The sequence below is a fragment of the Aedes aegypti genome, chromosome 1 (genome assembly GCF_002204515.2).
Source record: "Aedes aegypti strain LVP_AGWG chromosome 1, AaegL5.0 Primary Assembly, whole genome shotgun sequence".
NCBI lineage: Eukaryota > Metazoa > Arthropoda > Insecta > Diptera > Culicidae > Aedes > Aedes aegypti.
Genome location: NC_035107.1, coordinates 134,129,927 through 134,152,412, shown reverse-complemented (window position 1 = coordinate 134,152,412; position 22,486 = coordinate 134,129,927). Strand labels below are relative to the sequence as shown.

General features: G+C 40.6%; 1 protein-coding gene across 1 annotated transcript in view; it reads right to left on the bottom strand.

The window, feature by feature from the left end:
- Positions 1-2,252: 2,252 nt before the first annotated feature.
- LOC5575878 (irregular chiasm C-roughest protein) overlaps positions 2,253-22,486 on the bottom strand; it is a 158,072-nt gene continuing 137,838 nt past the window's right edge. The window contains exons 2-9 of the mRNA XM_021848018.1: positions 5,333-5,921; positions 5,120-5,271; positions 4,684-5,061; positions 3,974-4,622; positions 3,775-3,911; positions 3,470-3,711; positions 3,175-3,413; positions 2,253-3,112 (exon numbers count right to left, since the gene is read on the bottom strand). Coding sequence (XP_021703710.1) covers positions 2,685-3,112; positions 3,175-3,413; positions 3,470-3,711; positions 3,775-3,911; positions 3,974-4,622; positions 4,684-5,061; positions 5,120-5,271; positions 5,333-5,693 — 2,586 coding nt within the window. The 5' untranslated portion in view covers positions 5,694-5,921 and the 3' untranslated portion in view covers positions 2,253-2,684. The remainder of the gene's footprint in view (positions 3,113-3,174; positions 3,414-3,469; positions 3,712-3,774; positions 3,912-3,973; positions 4,623-4,683; positions 5,062-5,119; positions 5,272-5,332; positions 5,922-22,486) is intronic.

The window sequence follows — 22,486 nt, the reverse complement described above, 5'->3', positions numbered from 1 at the left end:
AAAGCATTGAGGGAATACCGAATGTGGCACTTAAAGCGGTGATCCTACTGTACTCGTATATGTTCGGGAAGGTGATGCAGAAATGCCTGGACGAAGGCTACTTCCCAGATATATGGAAGATTCAGAAGCTGGTGCTGCTCCCGAAGCTAGGAAAACTACCCGGTGATCCATCATCATATGGGTTATCCTAAACAGGGTTGCTAAATGTACGGAGAGCAAGAACGGGCTGTAAGAAAGCAGTTCGGATTCCAGAAGCGAAAGTCGACGGTAGACGCTATTTGGGAGGTCCTGGAGAGGGGAACGAAGAAAGAATCGTTACTGCGCCGTAATTTCGATAGACGTTAAAAACGCGTTCAATAGCGCCAGTTGGGAGGCCATCGCGGGAATGCGGGTTCCCGACCATCTGTGCCGGATTCTGCAAAGTTACTTCGAGAATCGGGTGTTGGTGTATGCAACGGACGCCAGCCAAACGGAGTTTAGAGTAACGGCGGGAGTTCCGCAAGGGTCCATATTGGGTCCGACGCTGTGGAATAGGATGTACGACGGGGTCCTATCACTAGAGTTACCCATGGGCATCCAGATCGTCGGCTTTGCTGATGACGTCGTCCTTACAGTAAAAGGCGAAACGCTGGAGGAAGTGAAAGTGCTTGCTACGGAGGCAATGGGCACTGGACGAATAAGTTATGCTGAAGACAGCCCACCTCAAAACGGAGGTGCTACTAGTCAGCAATCGCAAAGCGGTTCAATAAGCTGAGATTGCAGTCGGGGGACTGTCATGGCATCAGAGGGTCTCATCAGACAGCGTTCTTCACAGTCGTCTCCACAGAGATCTTCACAGTATAGGTGTGCGCCAAAGTGTATTTTATCGGTTGCATCGCATTGAACGAATAAAGTTGATCGAACAAACTTTGAGAGATTACAAAACCCTCCGGACGCACAACCCTATCCCATTGCAATCTCCACACTGATCTCTACTCCAAATCTGTCTTGGTTCTTTCTATTTTATCTTGTTGGATAACTATGATCGTGTACTGCATGGAAAATCTTTCAAAATTTAAGTGATTACCTCCGTACAGCTATATTCCATGAAGTCACTGGATGATGAAGAATGTCCGTAGAGCTTAACCGCGTAAGTCTACTGCGCATAAACTGCTCCCTTCTTCTTCTTTCTGGCGTTACGTCCTCACTGGGACAGAGCCTGCTTCTCAGCTTAATGTTCTTATGAGCACTTCCACAGTTATTAACTGAAAGCTTACTATGCCAATGACCACTTTTGCATGCGTATATCGTGTGGCAGATACGATGATACTTTATGCCCTGGGAAGTCGAGAACATTTCCAACCCGAAAAGATCCTCGACCGGTGGGATTCGAACCCACGACCCTCAGCTTGGTCTTGCTGAATAGCTGTGCGTTTACCGCTACGGCTATCTGGGCCCCTAAAGTAGATAATAGTTACACTAGTAGATCGTGAGATTTGTATATCCGGAAGTTATTGAAAAGACCTAGAACTTTTATTGAATTGAAGAAATTGGAAATTTCAAACCGTTCTGAGCATGCACTGCATTTATATTTCTTCAATAAATAACAAATTATTATCATAGATTTTAAGTACTGTATTCCAGGAAATTTTTGGATATACGGGGTTTGTAGTCTAATGGCTATCACTCCTGCTTACCAAGCAGATGGCTGTGGGTTCAATCCCAGGTCCGCCCCTTTCTGATACTTGTAACATTCTTTTTAATAGCTCTCTTTCTCTCTCTTTTCTTTGTTCGCACCATCCTTGGTTTATGACATAAACCATCATCAGTTCTATCTATTATAGAATTGAATAAATCTATTCAACCGCTTATCATAGTGGTACCTTTATGGTCAAATACTTCATCCATCACTAATAAAACACTTCTACTTCCAAGGTAGCTGTTTACTAGTATAAACGGGTATCTAATCAACAATCATCCCGCTCTCCGATGGGCATTAGGACGTGGCCGACGCCGTTATCATTCTAGAAATATTAAGGGTAGTGTGATTGTAAATTGAAGATGGTTAAAAGCTTAAACCCTAGCTCCATCTGAGAGGTTCTCTGTGCAATATCACTATACTGGTAGATCACGGAGTTGCAACAACGAAATTTATGTTCCATCAGTTGATCGTTGATCGTATTCCAGGTTTGTGGATGGCCTAGAATGCCAATATTTTCTTTTATCAAACTTCATGGGCGTCCTGGTTTTTACTGCATATCAGCTTGTCGATAAAGTCCTGGTTACGATCGCAAGACCGATATTCCACAAAATTCTTGGATGACTCAGAATATCTGTTGAGTGTAATAGGTTTTGAATTCCATTTTTTCGAATCTTTTTTTTTGCCGTATGTACAAAATGCATAGACTTTCGAAGAATTGTTCATGCTCAAATATGAACCAAACAGTTAATACACCAAAGAATTCACCAGCGGCCCAAATAGTTGTAGCGGCAAACGCACAGCTTTTCAGCAAGCTGAAACTCATGGGACGAAATTGCCAACTCTTTCGGAATCCCACAAGACAAATATCACATTTGAAACCTACGGCATCTCATCTCATCCCTGGAAAACTTACCGCCGGCAGAGTAGAGCACTAGAAGCAACATACAAGTACCTATGCACAGGGTGCGCTAAACCAGAGGTAAATATCTTTCGGACGCTTACGCTAGACGTGTGTTGCCAGGGCACCTTTCCGCAGATCCCCGTTCGCTGGAAGAATGAATTGGCCAGGCCCGGGACTCGTTCCGGACGTTGGCAGTGTGGGCGTTGGCTGACTCTGTTGGGACGTTTGGTCCATGCTGGTGTTGGCGCCAGAGGACGATCGTATCGATTCGGGGCTCGTTAGGCCGGAAGTGATACCCACTATGCTTCCGCTGTTCAGTCCATTGCCGACGCCCAAATTGACTCCCATCGAGAGGAGCGAACTTTGAGCACGACCGGCGCTGTACGGAGGTGGCGCTGGAGTCACCGCCGGGTTCGCAGTACTCGGAGGCGGCAAAGGTGGCAGCTGCGTGGTGCTACTGCGCAAATACGGATTACCGTACGTGGCACTGTAGCGTGGATCTATGCTTGGAGCGGTCATAAGGGAGGTATCTGCAAAAATAGAATCAAGCCATGAGCACATTGTGACAAGCGCGTTTGATTTCGAGACTTACTCATTAGGCTGTTAGACAGCGATCCCATGCCACTTCCAATGCTTGGAAGCCCGTTGTCCTGTCTGAGCTCTCGATGCCTCGTCAGGCTCATGTTTCCATTCGGCAACTGACCATTCGTGTTCACGTGAAGTGGCATATTGTAGTCATGAGCGTAATCAACGTACGGCACGTAACCTCCATTATTTTGACCGATTTTGGACTGCAATGGTCCGAGTCCATCAGAGAAATCACCCGAATATCTGAGAAACAATGAACTGTTAACTTTTGTACCTCGATCACCAATCATCAAACTTACCGATAATCATTGGGAATTCGCACTGGTCCAGCCAGCGGTACACCTCCTCCAACTCCTTGGCCTCCATTGCCACTGTTGTTGCTCCCACTCGATGACCCCAGAATGTTCATAGCCAGTCGTGTAGCGATACTGTCGGTCCCGGAGCACGTTTCCGAATATTCATGATCGCGATCAATTTTAAGATCACTCACATTTGAAGAGCGATCGCTCTCCTTGCAAGCCTTTTCAGTGATGTAGTGTTGCTGTTGAGTAAATATGTAGGTCAGTTAGTAATCTTTCTTAGCGATTGGCAATCAAAATCCTACCTCTGGGATAACGTCAGCCGGTGGAAGTTTCTTCTTACTCTTTTTCACACAAAAACACATCGCAATTATGATCACGATGATCACAAGCACGAATCCTCCGATGGAACCGAAGATGATCACCGGAAGAAGGATGGTGTCTGCGGAAATAAGAGCAACACTTTGATGAACACGAACCTCCTTTCACGCTAGAACATCTTACCTTTGGAAACTTTGAAGTCGATCTCGATCGAGTCCATTCCATACTCGTTGATCACAGTGCAGTTGTATGTGCCAAAATGCTGCTTTTGGCTGTTATTGATGATAAGTGTGGATCGTACTCCTTCCGGTTGATGATTTTCCAGAATGGTATAGTCGTTTTCGTTGTTTATTTCAAGCCCGTTATAGGTCCAAATGACGTGCTTTGCCTTCGGGACGGAAATTGCTTCGCACTGGATCTGGGAATTGTCGTTCACAACTCCGTACTGATGTCGCTGCGATCTAATCCGGGGAGGTCCCTTGAGGTACAAGGACGCCATAGCTTCGATTTCTGGGAACCCGCTGACGCTAGCCTTGCAGTAATAGTTGCCAGCCGTTTCCCGCGATGCGATGATCGTAATGTTGGCGGACGACGTGATCATTCGATTGGACTCTTCGTGTATCCAGATTATCTCCGGCGGTGGATTTCCGTCAACGTCACACGCAAGTGTAACGGGACGGTCGGCGTCGGCTTCCACCGATTTCGGTCGCGAGCGAAACGTAGGCCCATAACTTATGTCCAGAATTTCACTTTCTTCGCTTTTACCGACTGCATTGTGGACTTCGCATTTAACGACAGCGTCGTGGAATTTCTTTGAGACGTTGTGAATGATCTGTATGGCATAGGAGGGATACATGAGACATTGTAACTCAATCCAAATAAATAATTCTTACCATTTCTGTAGTGTAGTCCCCGGTTACCGGTTCATCGTTGATGAACCATCTGTAGCTGACGTCGTTTGGATTGGCATCCGCGTGGCAAGACAACCGTATTTCAGCACCTTCCGGAATCCTGCCACCAGCAAGCGCTCCTCCAATAACTGAAACGCTGACTTTGGGAGCATATTTCACCTCCAACTTCAACTTAACCGAACGATACGTTCTATCAGCCGTATTTTGTGCTTGGCAAGTGAACGAAGTATTGTGATGTTCCTTCTTCGGTGTCAGCTTGAGTATGGACTTTGCGGTGTACCGACCCGTATCGGTGAGCGGCTCCTTAACGTACTCAATACCCGAGGTGATCACGTTACCCAGTCCATCAATCCATGTAATCTGAGAAGGATCGTATATTCAAAAAAACGTACTGAGCGACTCAAAAACTTATATTTACCTCAGCGGCGGGTTTACCACCGACGGAAACGCATTCAAGCTCGATTTCTCGATCCTCGGTAGTAACCAGGAAATCCCCTTGAATAATCTTCGGAGGCTCGGGAGGTACCAGAACAGTTATGGTTGCGAAACGTGATCGCATACCAGGCGTTCCTATAACACAAAACAGTCATGCAATACCGCGATCGTACAACTTTAAAAATCGAAAACTTACCATCTTTGCCGGGACTGACTTGACACTGATACCGTGCCTCGTCATCCAGCATCACCGGATAAATTTCCAGCGAGTAATCGCCCTCTTCGTCACTGCCGATCATGGAGTAGCGATCGAAACCGCTGAGGTTACGGTGCCAACCCAAACCAAAGTCATCCTTGGTCCACTGCAATTGGCCCACTTTGGATTCCACCCGGCAGGGCAGCGTCACCTTGGAACCGACAATTGCCGTTTGATCTTGTGGTTCCATGGCGAACCGTTGAGTGCCGCTGCTGACCACATTGGCGGTCGAACCGACCGAGATCAGCAGAATCAGCCACAGGTAATTGACCACTTTGTAGAATGAGGTTGGTGTCGTCATTATTGGTGTGATTTGTTGATTGGTTTCGAATGAGTGGTGATAATTGGGCCCTTGGGCCGAATTTGAGATCGATTTATTCGTGGATGTGTTTGTGTATGTAAATGAATATTTGAAAGTTGTGATAAATCACTGGGTACCAAGCTGCTACCGTTTGGTGGACATTGCGTAAGTATAAATTTGTTCGTTCGCTCAACCTTTTCTACTGCAATGTGTCACTGCACAGAAAATCTGAAAATGAAGAGAAAGAAATTTGAAATTAGGAGTTTGTCAAACAAATCATGTAAATTTCAATCAGGAATTGGAAATTGATAAAAGCCGTTGTCTATGAGAATATATTTCTTCAAATATACATATATGAGAAATACTAAATGAAGTGAGCAAAATCCATTTTAAACCGTATTTTATTTTATCCGTATGCGCTGTCTTTTCCTATGCAAAACAGTAAGGTGCTGAAATCTGTCCAACGATTAAGGTTGGAGGAGACTTCCGGCATGCTGGTACGTACTCTCAAAACCGTAGCCAGTCAATTGATCTTGCGATTCCAGAGTAGCCGAGACACCCGATCTAGTCCTGGTGATAAATCTAACCTTCTCCGATTTAAAATACCCCAACGTTGGCACCCTGAACTTGTAGTCGGTACGACCCCATACATTGCATTCTATACATGAACTCTCAAGAAACTTATCCGTTGTATATCCCAGATCGGACTTAACACCAACGGATAACCTGACAGTTTATCCGTTTTTGTCGCTTCTGTATACCCAGGATGATTCTTTGATCATTTTTTCATTTAAATAATTAACATCTAAACAAACTACACTGGATCATCAATTTCACACCACAATGCGTTCGTGGCTGCATTTCTTAATCTTCAATTCAGTCCCACCACGCTCGCGGAATCGTTGTGCACTTGATCCGCCCACCTAGCTCGCTGAGCTCCACACCTTCTTGTACCAACCGGATCCGAAGCGAACACCATACGTCGCCACCACACATCGTCAAAGATCGTCCTAAAGACTCCAAGTGCTTGAAGGTCCTCCTCGAGCATCATCCACGTTTAATGCTCTTTGAGAACTACCGGTCTTATAATTTTCGTTTTCATTTTCGTGGAAGGCGCAGTAGGCCATAGTGGCGCCTCCGTTTTTCACGACTTATCAGCCGTCAGCAAGGATCCAAGGTTAGCGAACTCGTCGACTACCTCAAACGTATCCCCGTCTATCGTAACACAGCTTCCTAGGCAGACCCTGTCGCGCTCGGCTTCATCTACTAGTCTTAGCATTCACCACCAGTCCAACTTTCGCTGCCTCGCGTTTCAGGCGGGTGTATATGCCTGCCACTTTTTCAAATGTTCGTCCGACAGTGTTCATATCATCTGCAAAGCAAACAAATTGGCTGGATCTCGTGAAAATTGCCCTCCGCATAACACCTTCTTGCGCGATATTGTCATCACCTGGTAGTAGTCCCCAGTAAGATTCAAGCGAGATGGAATGTTCGTCTGAAATCGTCCCACAATTCTGCACACATTACATCGTTGCTCTTATACGTCTTGCGAGCTTCCCGGGAAAGCTGTTCTTGTCTATGATTTCCAACTCTATGCGATCGTATGCCGCCTTTAATCAACGAAGATATGATGCGTAGAAATTTGGTATTAACGACACATTTGGAGGATTTGCCGTACAGTAAAGTTCTGGCGCGTTGTCGATCGGCCGGCTTGATAACTTTCCATGAACTCATTTAGTACAGGTGACAGACGATGGAAGATTATCTAGGATAACACTTTGTGGGCTGCTTTTATGATGGTGACCAGCGCCATTCAGGTGTTCGTCGAAGTACTGCTTCCACCTTTTGATCACCTCAAGTTCATCCGTTAAGATGTTCCCATTTTTATCACTGCACATCTCGACTCGCGGCACGAAGCCATTGCGGGATGCTTTAAGCTTCTGATAGAACTTGACGTTTCCGTCTATAACATTTCACGATTTGTTGGTTCCCTTGCTGCAGCATGACCCGCGCTGCATTCTTCTCCAGTAGACTTGACGTTCCTAGCGATTCTTCTGGGGATAGTAAAAATCATTCGGAAGATTTGCCTGAAGAATTTTGAAATTCCATCAAATATTTTTTAGGTTCTAGAAATATCCTTTTTTTCGAGGTTCAAAAACTACTCCAGATACACATATTTTTTGTTAATTGTTTATGAACTAATTATTTACTAATGATCTATCAATCAATTTACATCAGATTTCTAGAGTAACAATTACAAAACCAGTTATGAAACAACTTCCAAGAAATTTGTTGGATAATTTCAGCTTGAACTAAATTTGGAAAAATATACTAGATTCTTGTAAAAAACAAGAATTTTTTGAAGTTTTTTGACGAAATACCGTACAGAAAAGCTTAGGCAGCAATTATAGAATTTACTACAAAAAACTTTGTTCTCATTTAATAGACAATGATGGCGTTGAAACGGATGAAATTTTTACTGAAGGTAATTGAATCCTAAAAAAGGGTTTTGCATGATCTCCAATGGTTTATGATACTTTGGCAAACAGATTGACGTAGAAACTATTTTTTTCCAACGTGCAGAAATTCCAAACAAACTTTTTTGCAGGGACTTTTTTATTATTGTGTTAGAACTGTAGAACTGTAGAAATTCAACGAAAAAATATTTACGGTCTTATTATATGATAATCTAAGATTTAACTGAATTCAAATCTTGCAAAAAATGGTTGCATTACTTTGAAAATTTGTTGAGCAATATCTGATGGACTTTCAGAAATCAGGATCCATACGTAAAAGAGTTCTGAAAGTTTTCAAAACTTCTACAATTTACCTTTTTTACTGTTAATTCTTTAGTAGCTTTAGATTGAAAAGATGTTTTTGCCTTCAAAAATCCTCATGCGAAAGAAATTCAAGAAAAAAAATGTTGAAGTAGGTAGGAAAAAAGTTGTTTCGAAAGATAAGAGATTATTTATAATGTTTTCTCTAGAGGTGAATAATAACAGGATAGTTAAAACAATGAAACATCTCTAATGAATTAAACAAAACACAAATTTCTAAAGAAGTTCCTTCATAATCTTCTTGTGAAAGTATCTTTTTAATATATATTATGAATAATAATATGAATCTTTATTCTCCAAAATTATGCCAGAAAGCCTATAGGAAATCCGCCCTGAAGTTGTACAAGAATTCAAACACAGAATACACTTGTTCAGCTTACAATACGTTTATCGAATAATACCGCAACGACAATGACAACTGTGGCGATGCAGAAGATTCTTCGGTCGCTAGTAACAATGGTTGTTTAACTAACATTCCTTCCCTTCCCCCGATGACCGTAAGGACGTGGCATGCGCCATTATTGACTTTCAAATTTTGAGTTCTTGATTTATGCACATTGAGAATGGTAAGCTAATCCCAAGCCCCATTCATTAAATCTCTGTGCAAAAGTTCTGAAACCAACTTTTGATATTTCTGGAGGAATTCAATTTTCTAAAATTCTTCAAGAAATATCGAGGGGTGGCTTTAAAAATGTTGCTACAAGTTTGTCGGAAATCAGTCTACTTCTTTTTTAAAATTTCTTTAGAATTTAAAACATTATAAACTTTCAAAGAAAAATGTAGTTCAGTGATTTAAAAAAAAAACTTAAAACTAAAGGAAAAATATCTTTGGAAAAAATCATGTACAAGAAATCAGCATCACGGGACACCTTAAGCCGAACATCTTCCAAAAACATGGGAAATAAAATTACAAAACGAAGCCAAACTTTGAATTTTCAAGTGCACAAGACTGGAGCATCTGACAACAGCTCGCGTTGAAAATCAATCAAATTTCTTGCTTGCTGGTGGTGAACAATGGGATAAATTTTCAACGCGGAGCGCTGTTTGATTCTCTAGTCTTGTACTTTTGAAAATTTGAGATGTGGCTTCGTTCTATAATCACCTTAATATGCTGTTTCATGCTGAAACATTTAAAACAGTATTGTTTGCATTATTCAGAAAATACGAATTTTAGGAATCGGATTTCCAGGACATTTACTGTTTTTTTGGTTTACGGTATGCTTTGCGATGGAGATATCTGGCCAACACCTGAACCAGATTCATTTTATTGCATCCTTCATCCAGACAAATTGAACATTTCTCAGTCTCGTTATTTTCAGTCCTGAAGTAACGCGCTAAGTGCTCTTATTAGTCGCACCGCACCATTGGTACTATAACCACAACAAATGCTGCTACTCTAGAGTCATACGGAATCTTCTATAGAGACATATTCAATAAGCTTATCCAACCAAATTTGACTTCACGGAGCATAAAATAGATTGAAAATATGTGTCAAAATCCCCAATTCATCAAAAACCGATCATCTCGTGTGGTTTGGATCTAGATCAAGAAGCAAACAATCAAATAAGCCAGGAGGCATTGCTTAGATTTTCAGCTGCCAGAATACAAAACACGGTGAGATGTCATAAAATCTTGCCGCTCCCAGGAGGCCAGCAGATGTTCGTTGGACCTCCCAATAAAGTAGAATAAATTCAATAGAACATAAAATCAAATCTCCAACCGCGACCGGGATCCTAAAATTCGATTGAAAACTCGTAAAACTGTCGTAGAAATCTACATGCTGTGTCTGGCTCGACTCATCCACTCATCTTCAGACTTTCTTACAACTACGGTGTTCTTGCTGCATGCCACTGTCGTCATGCCGTGGTGAATGAAAAAGACATCATTCCAGACAGCAGGGGAATCGTTTTCCAAGTGGTACGTTTAGTATCCAAACAAAGCTCCAGATCGAATCAATTGCGCATTCGAACGGGATTTACTTCCGTACTTTCCGTCTCTTGCCGTCTCGAAATAACCAGGTCGGACGGCAAATGATGTCTTATCTGATGTCGAATAACTTTATATCACACTCAATTACGTTCAATTATTACTGTTTCGCATCAAATCGTTCGGAGAGCAGCTATCAAGATGCTGGTTGTGTGAAATTGCCTGACACATTTAACCAATGCATCTTGGGACACATCCTTTCACAGAAACTAATTACCGTTGCTTATCCGAGCGGCAGAATCATCAAAAGGATTGCCCCATTCACCACTCTCTTTCTCGTTTGAATCCGTTTGTGGATCCCCCGAGATCCCTTAGCAGAACAAAAAGAAATTCTTCAAGTGACATTCATAACTTTATTGCATTCATTAGCCTAACCGAGGGAAGGAAGCGTTCGCTGCCTTGTTCTTCATCTGAGCTCCCTCCTTCCTCGTCACCACCAATCATTTCTTGCTCCTTGGTGTAAATGTGTTTACTTTTCATCTGCTTTTCAATTTGCAACAGCTCAAGTGGAATGTTATTCAGAAGCTTAACCGCTGCCATCAACTAACCAACTCGTGTGCCACCTTTCGACAAACAGTATTGGACAACAGATCTACAACTTTATCAATTTTCATTGCAAAATTGCACCCAAATCGGTTTAAAAATAACTAAGATCATACCCGCTAAAGTAGATAATTTCGTATGGAAAATTGAAAAAGTTACAAATGTATCGTCCAATACTGTCGGTGCACGTCTGCTGCGCCTGCAATCCGAGATCGACGCCGAGACGGGGAAGTTCCCCGCTCCGTTCCCAATCCGGGTCAAGAACTTCGTTTCCTTTAGAATTGAAAGAAAACGCAATTAATTAAGCACGGGTGGGATTGCTAGACTTTGTCGCATTGAAAAACCCGGAGAGCGAAGCAGGGAGAGTGAGACGTACCTACCTACTAGAAGGACTGTTGATGTTGAAAATGAGGGTAAGTACCGGCTGCAATGGTCACAGCAGTTGCAGTAAAACTCTTCCCATGCATAGAAAAGAAGAAAAACGAGGAAAGTGGTTCTGAAATTGCGTAGGTAGGTGAAAAGTAAGGAACCAAGTGAAAAACGCACTTAAATGTCGAGAAAAAGTTTAGCACTAGGCAATTCCAAAGTATTAAATCAACTTCTTCTACTTCAGGAAGCATCGTAGTCTCGTGCTGCGTGTACACTGTACATGATTTCTTAGTTCTGACGGAAGTTTTGAAACTACCAAAAGCAATAAACCAGTACTGGTCAGCGACAAGTTAAACATGATGTGTTGTGAACAAAATGTCAATAATAGCTTAATTTAGTTTTACCAATTTAGGATGATAGTGTTATCCAACACAGAACACCTAGATATAAGAAATGAATGTATTGTTAGGAATGATACTAATAAAAAATAAAAAAATAACAAGAGTGCTGTTTGGCTTGAAAATTTGAACTGCTTACAATCTTCTCATCCACATAACCCCTACTGTGACGCATTTGTAATCTACTTGAAACGAACACTCATCAGTACCAATTGTACCTGATGCATCGTCCCCATGCAGTGCAGCACTCGGCCGCGGTGGACAGTCGCGGATGCTCCCATTTTCCTGGGAAAACACTCAAAGCCTATCGCTGCGGGGCAGCAATCAATCAATACTGTCCCTTGCATTGACACATCAGATGTCAAGCATAATAGTGCGCAAAATAAAAGAACTCAGGCGGACGTTGCCGATTTGGAGATGATTGGAAAAGTCCTCGCGGGGGCAGCACAGCTCCACGGAGGACCTCGGCTGCGACGTCGTCGTCGGCGCGTTTGCTTATTTTCTCAAGCGCTTTCCGTTGTTTCTTTAGTAACGTTAATTCTAGATAATCGATGCGTGATAATCGCTGCTTTGTCCTTTTTCTCCGACATCCGTCCCATGTTTCAACCTTCTGCGTCGCTCGATCCACCGACAACCACGGTACCTAGACACTTTTCCCTTCAAAGCCGATTAGCGCTGTTTCGTGTTCTGGATTCGTCATTGTCATCATACCTACACGCCCGAGCGTCGATGGTCGTAGCGGCGCGGTGCGACAATGAGCCGAAACCTTAGACTTCAACTGGCCGGAGGCCTTCAATACCCTGCTCCAGAGGTTCCCAAACTTTTTAAGATCATGGCGCCGTTGTCGACTTTATGGGAATGATGCTGCACACAAATATGAAAGTGCTATATTTAAGGAACCTTCGTTTGTATGACCATTGTATAACTTTTGTGTTTTTCTTTATTTCACCAAGTTAATATTGGTTTTGTCTCGAAATCTGAACACTCAATTTTGTATGGAGATCTATTTTAAATATTCCACTGCCATATGTATTTTTCATGAAATGGTGTCCAATTTCTACTTAATTTTGAATTTAAATCAAGATGTTCGAAATATGATACATAATGTATTACAGTTCACTTTTACGCATGTTCCGGATCTTCCGAAGAACCAAGAAATGGCGATTCGAGATAATACCGAGGCAACGATGGTATACTATCTTAAAGCTCATAATTGCCGGTTGTTTGAAAAAAAAAAATCCCTGCTCACTATCTCAATTTTCAAGAAATGTCGACTTGTACGGATGTTCCGGATCTTCCGGAGGACCATAAGATGACCACTTGTGCCAGCATTTGAAACTAGAAGCCTTTGGATAGCATTAAGTGAAAACAGCATCTAATTTAGTTGAATTGGACGTTCACAATAACAATTTGAAAAAAAAAAATATCGTGGCCCGGTTGGATGCGGGTTAATATTGTGATCAAAGTATGCTGCCCATAAAGGCATAACTGTCCCATATGGAATTAGTAGGCATTGAGAAAATAGAGCTCAAAGTTTGAAGTTTTCATTCTCATACAAATGTTTATTATTTTCTAGTAAATTTTTGAATGCCATATTCATTCAGTTCCACCCCACAGAATACTTAGAGTAAGGTGGGGCAAAAGTTCGACCTTAGTGGTATAATCAAAGTTTATAGGAAAACAATAGCAGTTAAAACAAAACAAATACCATACAGTGAACCTTCAACATATTGGCTATAATTTTGCTGAACAAATTTGTGTCAACATATTTACCCATTTTTAGTTATAACAGTTTCAAAATTGATTGTCTTATTCGAACTTTTGCCCCACCGGTGGGGCAAGAGTTCGAGTCTAGTGTGGGGCAAAAGTTCGCCGGCTAAAACACAAAATATCGATCCTTTTATGACAGGCATACTTTACACCAGCCGTAAACTTAAGTTTGACGAAAAATACACACGAAATTTTTTTCAAAAAATTTATCAAAACCGGGTTAATTGTTATATTTTCAAAAATAGCAGGTTTTGGCAAAACTAAGTGTAAATTTAAAATTTTGGTGACAATTTTCACACGATCAGACAAATTTAACTAAATTTGAAGATAATATGTGGATTTTAGGCAATTTGCAAATTTTTCCGTGATTTTATACATGGGTCGAACTTTTGCCCCGCTGATTCGAACTTTTGCCCCACAATGGGCCAAACATTGTTTTCAAGCATTTATTCAAAAACTAATACACCTCAAAGCAACCTTATGATAGGCCTAGAAACGCCCTTACATAAAATATTGAAACAGATTTTATCTTCAATTGGTTCCATGTAACGAAAGTTTGACCAAAAATTACAATATTCGCGTCGAAAAACAACAAATAGCCATAACTTTTCCAAATTTCAATCGATTTTTATGATATTTGGATTGAAAGTTTCTTACTTGAATAGCATTCGAACCACCATGACATTTATAAGATTTGTTTTGAATTGAGCTAGAAATCTTAAAAAGAAACTCTTACCCCACTCGAACTTTTGCCCCACTTTACTCTATATTACTAATATTGATCATTAAAAAATATTAAATCGAACATAATTCCAGTTTTGCAGTTGCTACTGGGGCTCATAGTTCATATAGAGACTGTTATGCCTTTATTTTTCAATATGGGACTGCACCAACTTCATATTTTTCCACAACATTTTCAAACAAAGTCTATAAATTTCCATATCCATAGTGAAGAATATATTGAAACATGAATGTTGCGATGAAAAAAGGTGTTGATTCGAAAATCAATATGGGACAGTTATGCTTTTATGGGCAGTATGGGTTTCGCCAGATTCAATCCCTTGATGTTCATTAAAAGTCTTCAAATAGTTCAAAACCATTGGTTATGTTTGCAAAAATCTTAAAATTAGTTCCCTATTATTCTCCCTTGCAAAAATTCATGAACACTGTAACCTCCCCAATTTGTCTTTTTCAGTTTATATAATCTGTGAATAGTCTTTTGTAATAATTTTTCTTAGTATTACTCTTATCATTATTATTCTAATTATTGCTACCTTCATTACTATTACCATTATAAGTACGACTGCTTAATAATAACAACTTTAAAACTGAAATATTTAAAATAAAGAATACAAACTGAAATTGAAATAAAAGAATTTATTTCGAAACTATCCGACCTGAACTTTCCCATAACGATTTCCATAACGCCGACTACACACCGCCGCTACCAACGACAAATGTCATCGACGTTGGTAGTCGTTCGACCTTTTCGTGAGTCTGAGAAAGATCAAACCCAGCAATAAGATCATCGTAAAAAGTTATTATTTTGAAAATAAAAATAACTTCGTTAGACGAGCTATCAACTGATTTTCCACAGTAACGATTGTTTCAACACTTTAAGAATTTTGAATACGAATTTGAGCGTGTTACACACAGGTTCTTCATAAATTAATTGTGATCGATTAATTTGTAGAGGTTTTCCAAGAATATGAGCTAATCTCCGAGTAAGTTTTAATGGTGAGGTAGCTTCGGACTGCAAATCTCCCTAATAAATATATCCATCTATCTATATGTCCGAGTTAGTATTTAATTAATTTAAGGCGCATAAAAGAACTTCTTCAGGTGTGCTGCGGCACATTAAAGCCTGTCCACGATAAATTTCGGACACGGATGGCGGGTGTACCACAGAAAGTTCGAGAATTTTACAGAAAGAAGGATTAACATCCTTGTCAATTGTTTATTTTGTAGATATAACTCTTTTATTCTGAAATAAACAATTGTTTTTGTTGAATTATGAGTAACTTTTTTTTTGCTGCCATTATTTGGGTGTCCGAAATTTAACGTGGACCGGCTTTACTGCCCATAACTGCATATTTGTAACATTCGACAAAAGTAGGCATTGAGTAAAGGGAATACTAAGTGTGCATTTTATGGCAGTATGGGAGGAAACGTAAATTTCTAAAAATTACTAGGAACTCGAAAATGCTTATAAGAGGTTGATATTTCGTACAACTATTATCGCATACTAGATGAATTGTCAGAAAATAATTCTGATATAAACTTCATTGCTATCACATTACGAGGCGCATTTATAATCTCAATGTGACTGTTATGCGGTTATAATTACCAATGTGACAAAACAACTTGGTATTTTTTTCGAATTTTCTAGAACAATCTTACAGATTTTAGTAAGTTGATCAAAAGTATTTACCATTTAATGACTCTCCATGGTATTAACTCCATTTTGTCAAAAATGTCGAATGTGACTGTTTTGCAGTTATGGGCAGATTATTTGAGAATTACTGCCCTGCTCCATATGCAAAGATCCACGCCAAGGTACGTTCGGTTGGCCATCGACTAAATGGCCCCAAACACCATAGAGCCTTGGCATTCGGGGAGTTGTTTCGCCACCATCCTAGCATGGATTATGAGTGGCGACCGACGTCGTCGGTGGGTGGGCGCGCTCAAGGGTTGAAGCAGTAAGACAAACATCAAAAACGGCATCAACAAACAGCATCCGGGAGAACCCTTTTCCTGTCCTGGTGGATGTTTCCGCCTGAACGGAATGAAGGTGCTAGGAAAACAGTTGTCACACAATACCACCTCCTCCCTCGTTTCAAATCCCCACGCACATGTACACAGGCCGTCCGTGCACTTTGGTCTTCTTCTACATATTCTTGGTATTACGTTCCTACTGAGACAGAGCCTGCTACTCAGCATTCTTATGAATAGTTCCACAGTTGATATCTGTGAGCTTTCTTTGCAAAGTTGCCATTTTCGTATTCGTTTATCGTGTGGTAGACACGATGATACTCTGTCCAAAAAAGAAAATAAAATTTCCATTACGAAAAGATCCTGGACCGACCGGGAATCGAACCTAGACACCTTCAGCATGCTTTGCTTTGTAGCCGCGGACGTTACCACTAAGCTATGGAAGGTCCTTTCACTTTTCTGGCCCAAACAAAAGCATGTCGTCAGATCGGAGCACGGCGAGTGACAGCTCAGCGCAACTCGGCTCCTCGGTGACGACGACGGTGCGGTGAAATGTGCCATCCGCCCACTCCCTCGGGGCTTGCCATGCCATGCATGATAAAACTATTGTTAACTGTTTTTCCTCTGCTAATGGAGCGAGACGGTCTGTGGCACCCGCGCGCCATGAAGAGGGACTGACGACGGGAAGCTGACGTGTACCTACCTTGGCATTGAAAAGGAAACTGTACCTATGATAGAACAATGGGGAAAAGTTTTCATTACACGTGTTCTCGACCGGGAGGCTCTCTGCACCTACTCGGTTGATCCTTTTGATAGAGACATTAAACTGGCCTATTAATGTTGGCTCTTCCCTCCGGATAAGGATTCACAAGTCTTCGCATAAAACAATTAACGAATTCTGAAATTAGCAAAGCGGAAACTTTAGTGCAATTAGAATGATATCAAGCGCGATAATTTTGTGGAAATGTGCCTCCGGCAGTGCGATCAACAACGGAGTGAATGTGGTCGAGCTATTCCTCTGAGTATTTTCTCAAAAAATCTTCGGAGAATGCTTCCAGAAATAATTCATGCAAAAATTTGAAATGACCACACAAAAAGGATGTGGAAGGAGTCAAAAATTGAAATTTGGTGACAATTCATAATATCTATGTATAAAAGCCGTGCTCTGTCATCATGTTTATTTGTCAGTCACTTTATCTAGAGTGCGTTGCGAGCAAGGTGACAGCACTTGCATACCAGTTGCTAGCTAGTGGTATACCTGTAGGCGATAGGTAATACATTTGAATGAAAAACAAAGGAAGTAGAAGCCAGATAAGGACGAAGAAATGTAATACGAAAAATCAAAGGTAAAGTACGCATTACAAAATTGTTGTCTTTAGGCGCCACGGTGTCTACATATCTTGAAGACTTCGTGTCGAAATTTCTGTAAGCGTATTCTACAGAATTCTTTGGATTATCTATGTTCTTGAGCTTGTGTTGCAGAATGAAATGAATAACATTTTGAAAAATAGCCTTTGAGTTCCCAAGCTCCTTAGATAATTATGTAAAGGAAGTTGAAAAACAACACCAACGCGATCCAGCCGACAAGTGTGGGCCAATTTTGATCTGCTCTACAGCAGCTATGCTGGTGTGGGATTCCGCTTCCGGGTATGCAGCGAGGGAATAGGTACAACCTTTACCACAGGCAGTGATTAACATTTTGTCAAAACAGAAAAGGCGGCGATAAAAACAAACCCAGCCCTGAGAGATGATTGTGTTTTGAGATGAGAGTTTTGTGGAATTTACCATGTTTTGCTTTTCCTGGACCGAGTTACTAAGGAGGTGGGTTTCATTTAGAATTCCTGTAATTTTATCTCTAATTACCTTTTCAATGTAACTGTAACTGCGCTTTACTTTTGTTAGACGCAGTGGAAATTTTGGAACATAAGCAATCATTCTACACACTTTAAAATAATGGAAATTACTGTGGACATAATTCATAGTATGACACATGATGTAAATGATAAAACGACACAAAAATGTGTTTTTGAATATGTATTTAACAAAAAATGTAATTTTACTCTTTAATGGACACAAAAACGATGGCACTACGATCAGCATTTCCCGAATCAGACGCTATGGTATTTGAAATGTGACATAAATTCACGTCATTCGGCTCGCTTCTTTTATGTGCATCCAAAAGACATACAATCACATCGGAGTGTGATCATCATTACAGCATAGTTTCGATGTCGCATCTTCATCTTAATTGTTTTCCTGTCAAATAAACTTGTATCAAATAAACTTGTGAGATTCTTAGAAAAATGATTCAATTTCAAATGCAATACCGATATATCGCTAACTAAGTGTAACTCAATTATTTGATTGCATCACTTGTTCCACCGGTGTAACAAATTCAGTAAATTTGATTGAGTTTATCTTTCTCATCACCTAATAAGACGATACAATAACGGAAAGTTACTCCTAATGTAATAACCATTACTGCATTTATTTATTAAGTGTCCAATATACATCGCTCGGTTCCACAAGCTGTAATACTATTGATGCTGATACAGAATTCTTTCGCCACACTGACATCTGAAGACTTGGGTCGCTTACGTTGGACTTGGCTGACCAAGTGCCGAATGTCCATTATAGGAAAGCAGCTTAACGCAAGCTATTTTTCTGACCACCCCTTTCTGGTGCGCTGCTGGTGTTCAGTGTTGCTGCACAGAGCGGCCGCCACCAAGGAAAAATGGAACGAAAAAGGATTATTTTCCTCCAAGTGATGAGTTCAATAGGGAAGAAGCAAGTAAGGAGCTTACCCTAGATATATCTGACAGGTGTATGTTTGCGGGTACGCACGTCAGACCAATGCCAATCGATACATATGTAGGCTACATGCATAGGGGAAGTGGAGGTTAAATGCACTCCTGGTCGAATAGAAAAACACACTTATGAATTTTAGAGCATAAAAGCGTAAGGCTGCTAGGAGGAACGAGATCCCGATTGAACTTCCCAAGTACGGACGTGAGCAGCTTTGCCAATCGATTCATTTAATACTTTTAAAGGTATTGAAGCATGAAGAAATGCCTGCCGGTTAGTTGGATGCCCTTATACGCCCAATCTACAAGAATAGGCACATAATGAAGTACGTCAATCATAGAGGGTATGAATTCAGCGTGTAGTATGCTATCGCGGATCTTTTTTAACAGATTGAGACCGCTCGAAGTATGATTCAATGTAAAAAATGAGCTGTGGCAGATAATGACTGAACATGGTTTTCCGGCGAAACTAATTAGGCTGAAACGTGCATTGCTTGATATCATGTGATCAGATTGCAGACTAGATGTCAACCTCGTTTTTGATGTTAGACGGATTGGAGCAAGGAGGCGCACTTTCGAATTGACTGTTGAACATTGCCCTCGAGGGTGTTAGGTACTATTCACAAACGGTCGCATGTAAAATACGGCAGACTTCAGTGGGCTGCCCAGACAACCAAAATGTACGTATAACGAAATCACCTGGAGGCTTGAATGTTCAAAATTTCACTCACTAACATATAAGGTGTCGCAAAAAGGCATTCTATGTACAAAAGTGGAGGCGATTTACGTGCATATATTATGTGATGGATGATACTATACAATGCGAGTGTTTAAATTTTCTACAGAAATAACCTGTGATCTTATACGACTTAACTTATGATGACAAATGTTGATTTAACAGCTGCTACGGATTGATTCGACTTACTTTGTACGAGTGCACGGCACGAAACAAAATGTAGAAATGAACTCACAAGAAAGTGTTTTATGCGAGGAAACTCATTTATTATGTGATTTGTATGAACTAACGAGTTATTACGTGAACTTTGATGCGACTTCTGGTTGTCTGGGTGGTCACTTAGTACGAATGTTGGAAGAAAGAATTGCCAAAATAATATTCAGAAGAGAACCAGGTAGATGTCGGCGACTTCGTGGAAGATCACGACTACGCTGGCTGTTCGTAGTGGAAGAGGACCTTGCGACTCAAACGTTTGGGGCTACTTCATTTTACCACCACTTCCCTCCACAGCAAGCAATAACTTTACCATCGGGAGAATCGCATAAGGAGCTTCCCGGGAAATACGAGTGAAAATCTAATAGAGACATGAGTGGCGCTTCGGATTAGAGCCCCGCCGTGGTATGCGTGAGAGGGATTGTTTGCCCGAGGTTTGAGATTGACTGGCTGACAGAACGGTTTGCTTATTTGTGCTGAAAATTGTCGTCCGAAAAGCGGATGATTGAGAACGACGACGACGACGACGCCGATGATGATCAGTGAAGATGAAGACGATGATGGTGATATGGAGGTGTTCCAGCGAAAAGGGATTTTCCGATTGTGTTAGGTGTGCTAGGACTGCCCAAGAGGGCAAAACCATTGTTAGCAGATTAGGGATGGTTTTGAGATTTTTTTGGTCGTGCGCTTTGTAATGTGCAAGACGTGCGTGAGCTTGTACAGAAGAATACGAATCAGTTTATCAGACTGTGTTGTTGATTGTTGGTTAGTAGTATTATCGGCTGGCCTGATAGGATTGGAATAGATTTCCAGGAATGGAAGCCCTAAAGGTTATTGCTTTAAATAACGGATATTGTGTTTGAGCAAATGTGAAGAATAGAATAAACAACAACAGTTATCAATCTGATTGAAATTTTGACACTAAATCGAAAATTAGTTCCAAATAATTTTGCCCTAAATAGAACGTAGAGAACTAGAATGAAAAGTATTATTGTCATGATTATAATTCAAATGTACCCCCTTTGGAGGGCTGGCCTAAGATTTTATAAGATTATCGAGGGGCTTTTGTGAATTCCTCAAGAGCTCCATCAAACTTCTAAGCTTTCTTAGCTCAGGGGTTAAGTTTTGAGAAAATTGAGTGTATCTCTCACTTCTCGCACTCTGTAACAATCGTGATCCACTACATATCATTAGAGTCTGTTTATATGGGAGTGGCTTAACAGTACATGATAAAACCCATCCGAATAAGCTCCAAACCTGGAAGACACTATTGCCATCGGATGTTCGGGGATTGTATATTATTGCCACGTTTAAATCTGTATTTTTTCCTTCAATTATCTGTATTTCTGTATCCTAGAACAAAATATCTGTATTTTAAATCTGTATGAATAAAAATTATAATAGAAGTTGAAAGTATGCAATCAGTTCATGGAAATACCAATCATTTGTAACTACATTGCAGAATTGTCACATCAAAGATTAATTTTTAAGGTTTTCAAAAATACAAATTTCCATTTTCCTCAAAAATCTGTATAAATCTGTATAATTATGGCAAAATTCTGTATACAGAATCTGTAGATCTGTATTTTCCCACAAAATCTGTAATCTGTTTATACAGATTCTTGGTCACAAAATATTCGAGAAAATCTGTAAAATACAGATAAATCTGTATATGTGGCAACCCTGCCTGGAGAGCGTGGGTCACAGTCGAACAAATTGCCTTTCTTGGACTTACTTATTGTAAAGGACCACTCATCACTTACATTTGAAATCTATAGAAAACCAACTAACACTCAACGTATTATTCCAAACACATCAAATCACTCACACCAACACAAAATGTCTTCCTTCAATCACATGATACATCGAATGCTAACAATCCCCCTCAGTGAAACTGGTAGAAGAAAGGAACTCAACTACATTTTTGAAACAGGACAATTAAACGGTTATACAAGACAAACAATACAACAACTCATTGACAAAATAACACGAGAACAATACAAACGTTCACTTACTACTCTGACACAAGAACAACCAACACTCAAACGTATAGCCATCAATTACAACGATGAAACAAAAAAGCTACGCCCAATCCTACGAAAGTTTGGTTTCGAGTTAGTTTTTACCAGTAGAATCAACCAACTCCAAACTCTCCTAGGTTCAACGAAAGACCCAATAGACAGTTTATATAAACCAGGCGTTTACCAAATTACATACGACCACTGCAATAAAATTAACATAGGTCAAACAAAACGAACTCTCAATACACGTTTTAAAGAACACGTAGCAGAAGTTACTAAAGCACACAAAGCCACAGAAAAAGGACATGTACACAAATTCAAATCAAAAGTTGCAGAACATATCACGCTCGCCTTACTAGTGATTTTAGTTTTTGCAAAAGTGAAGTGTTAAAGTTCAATTTGTA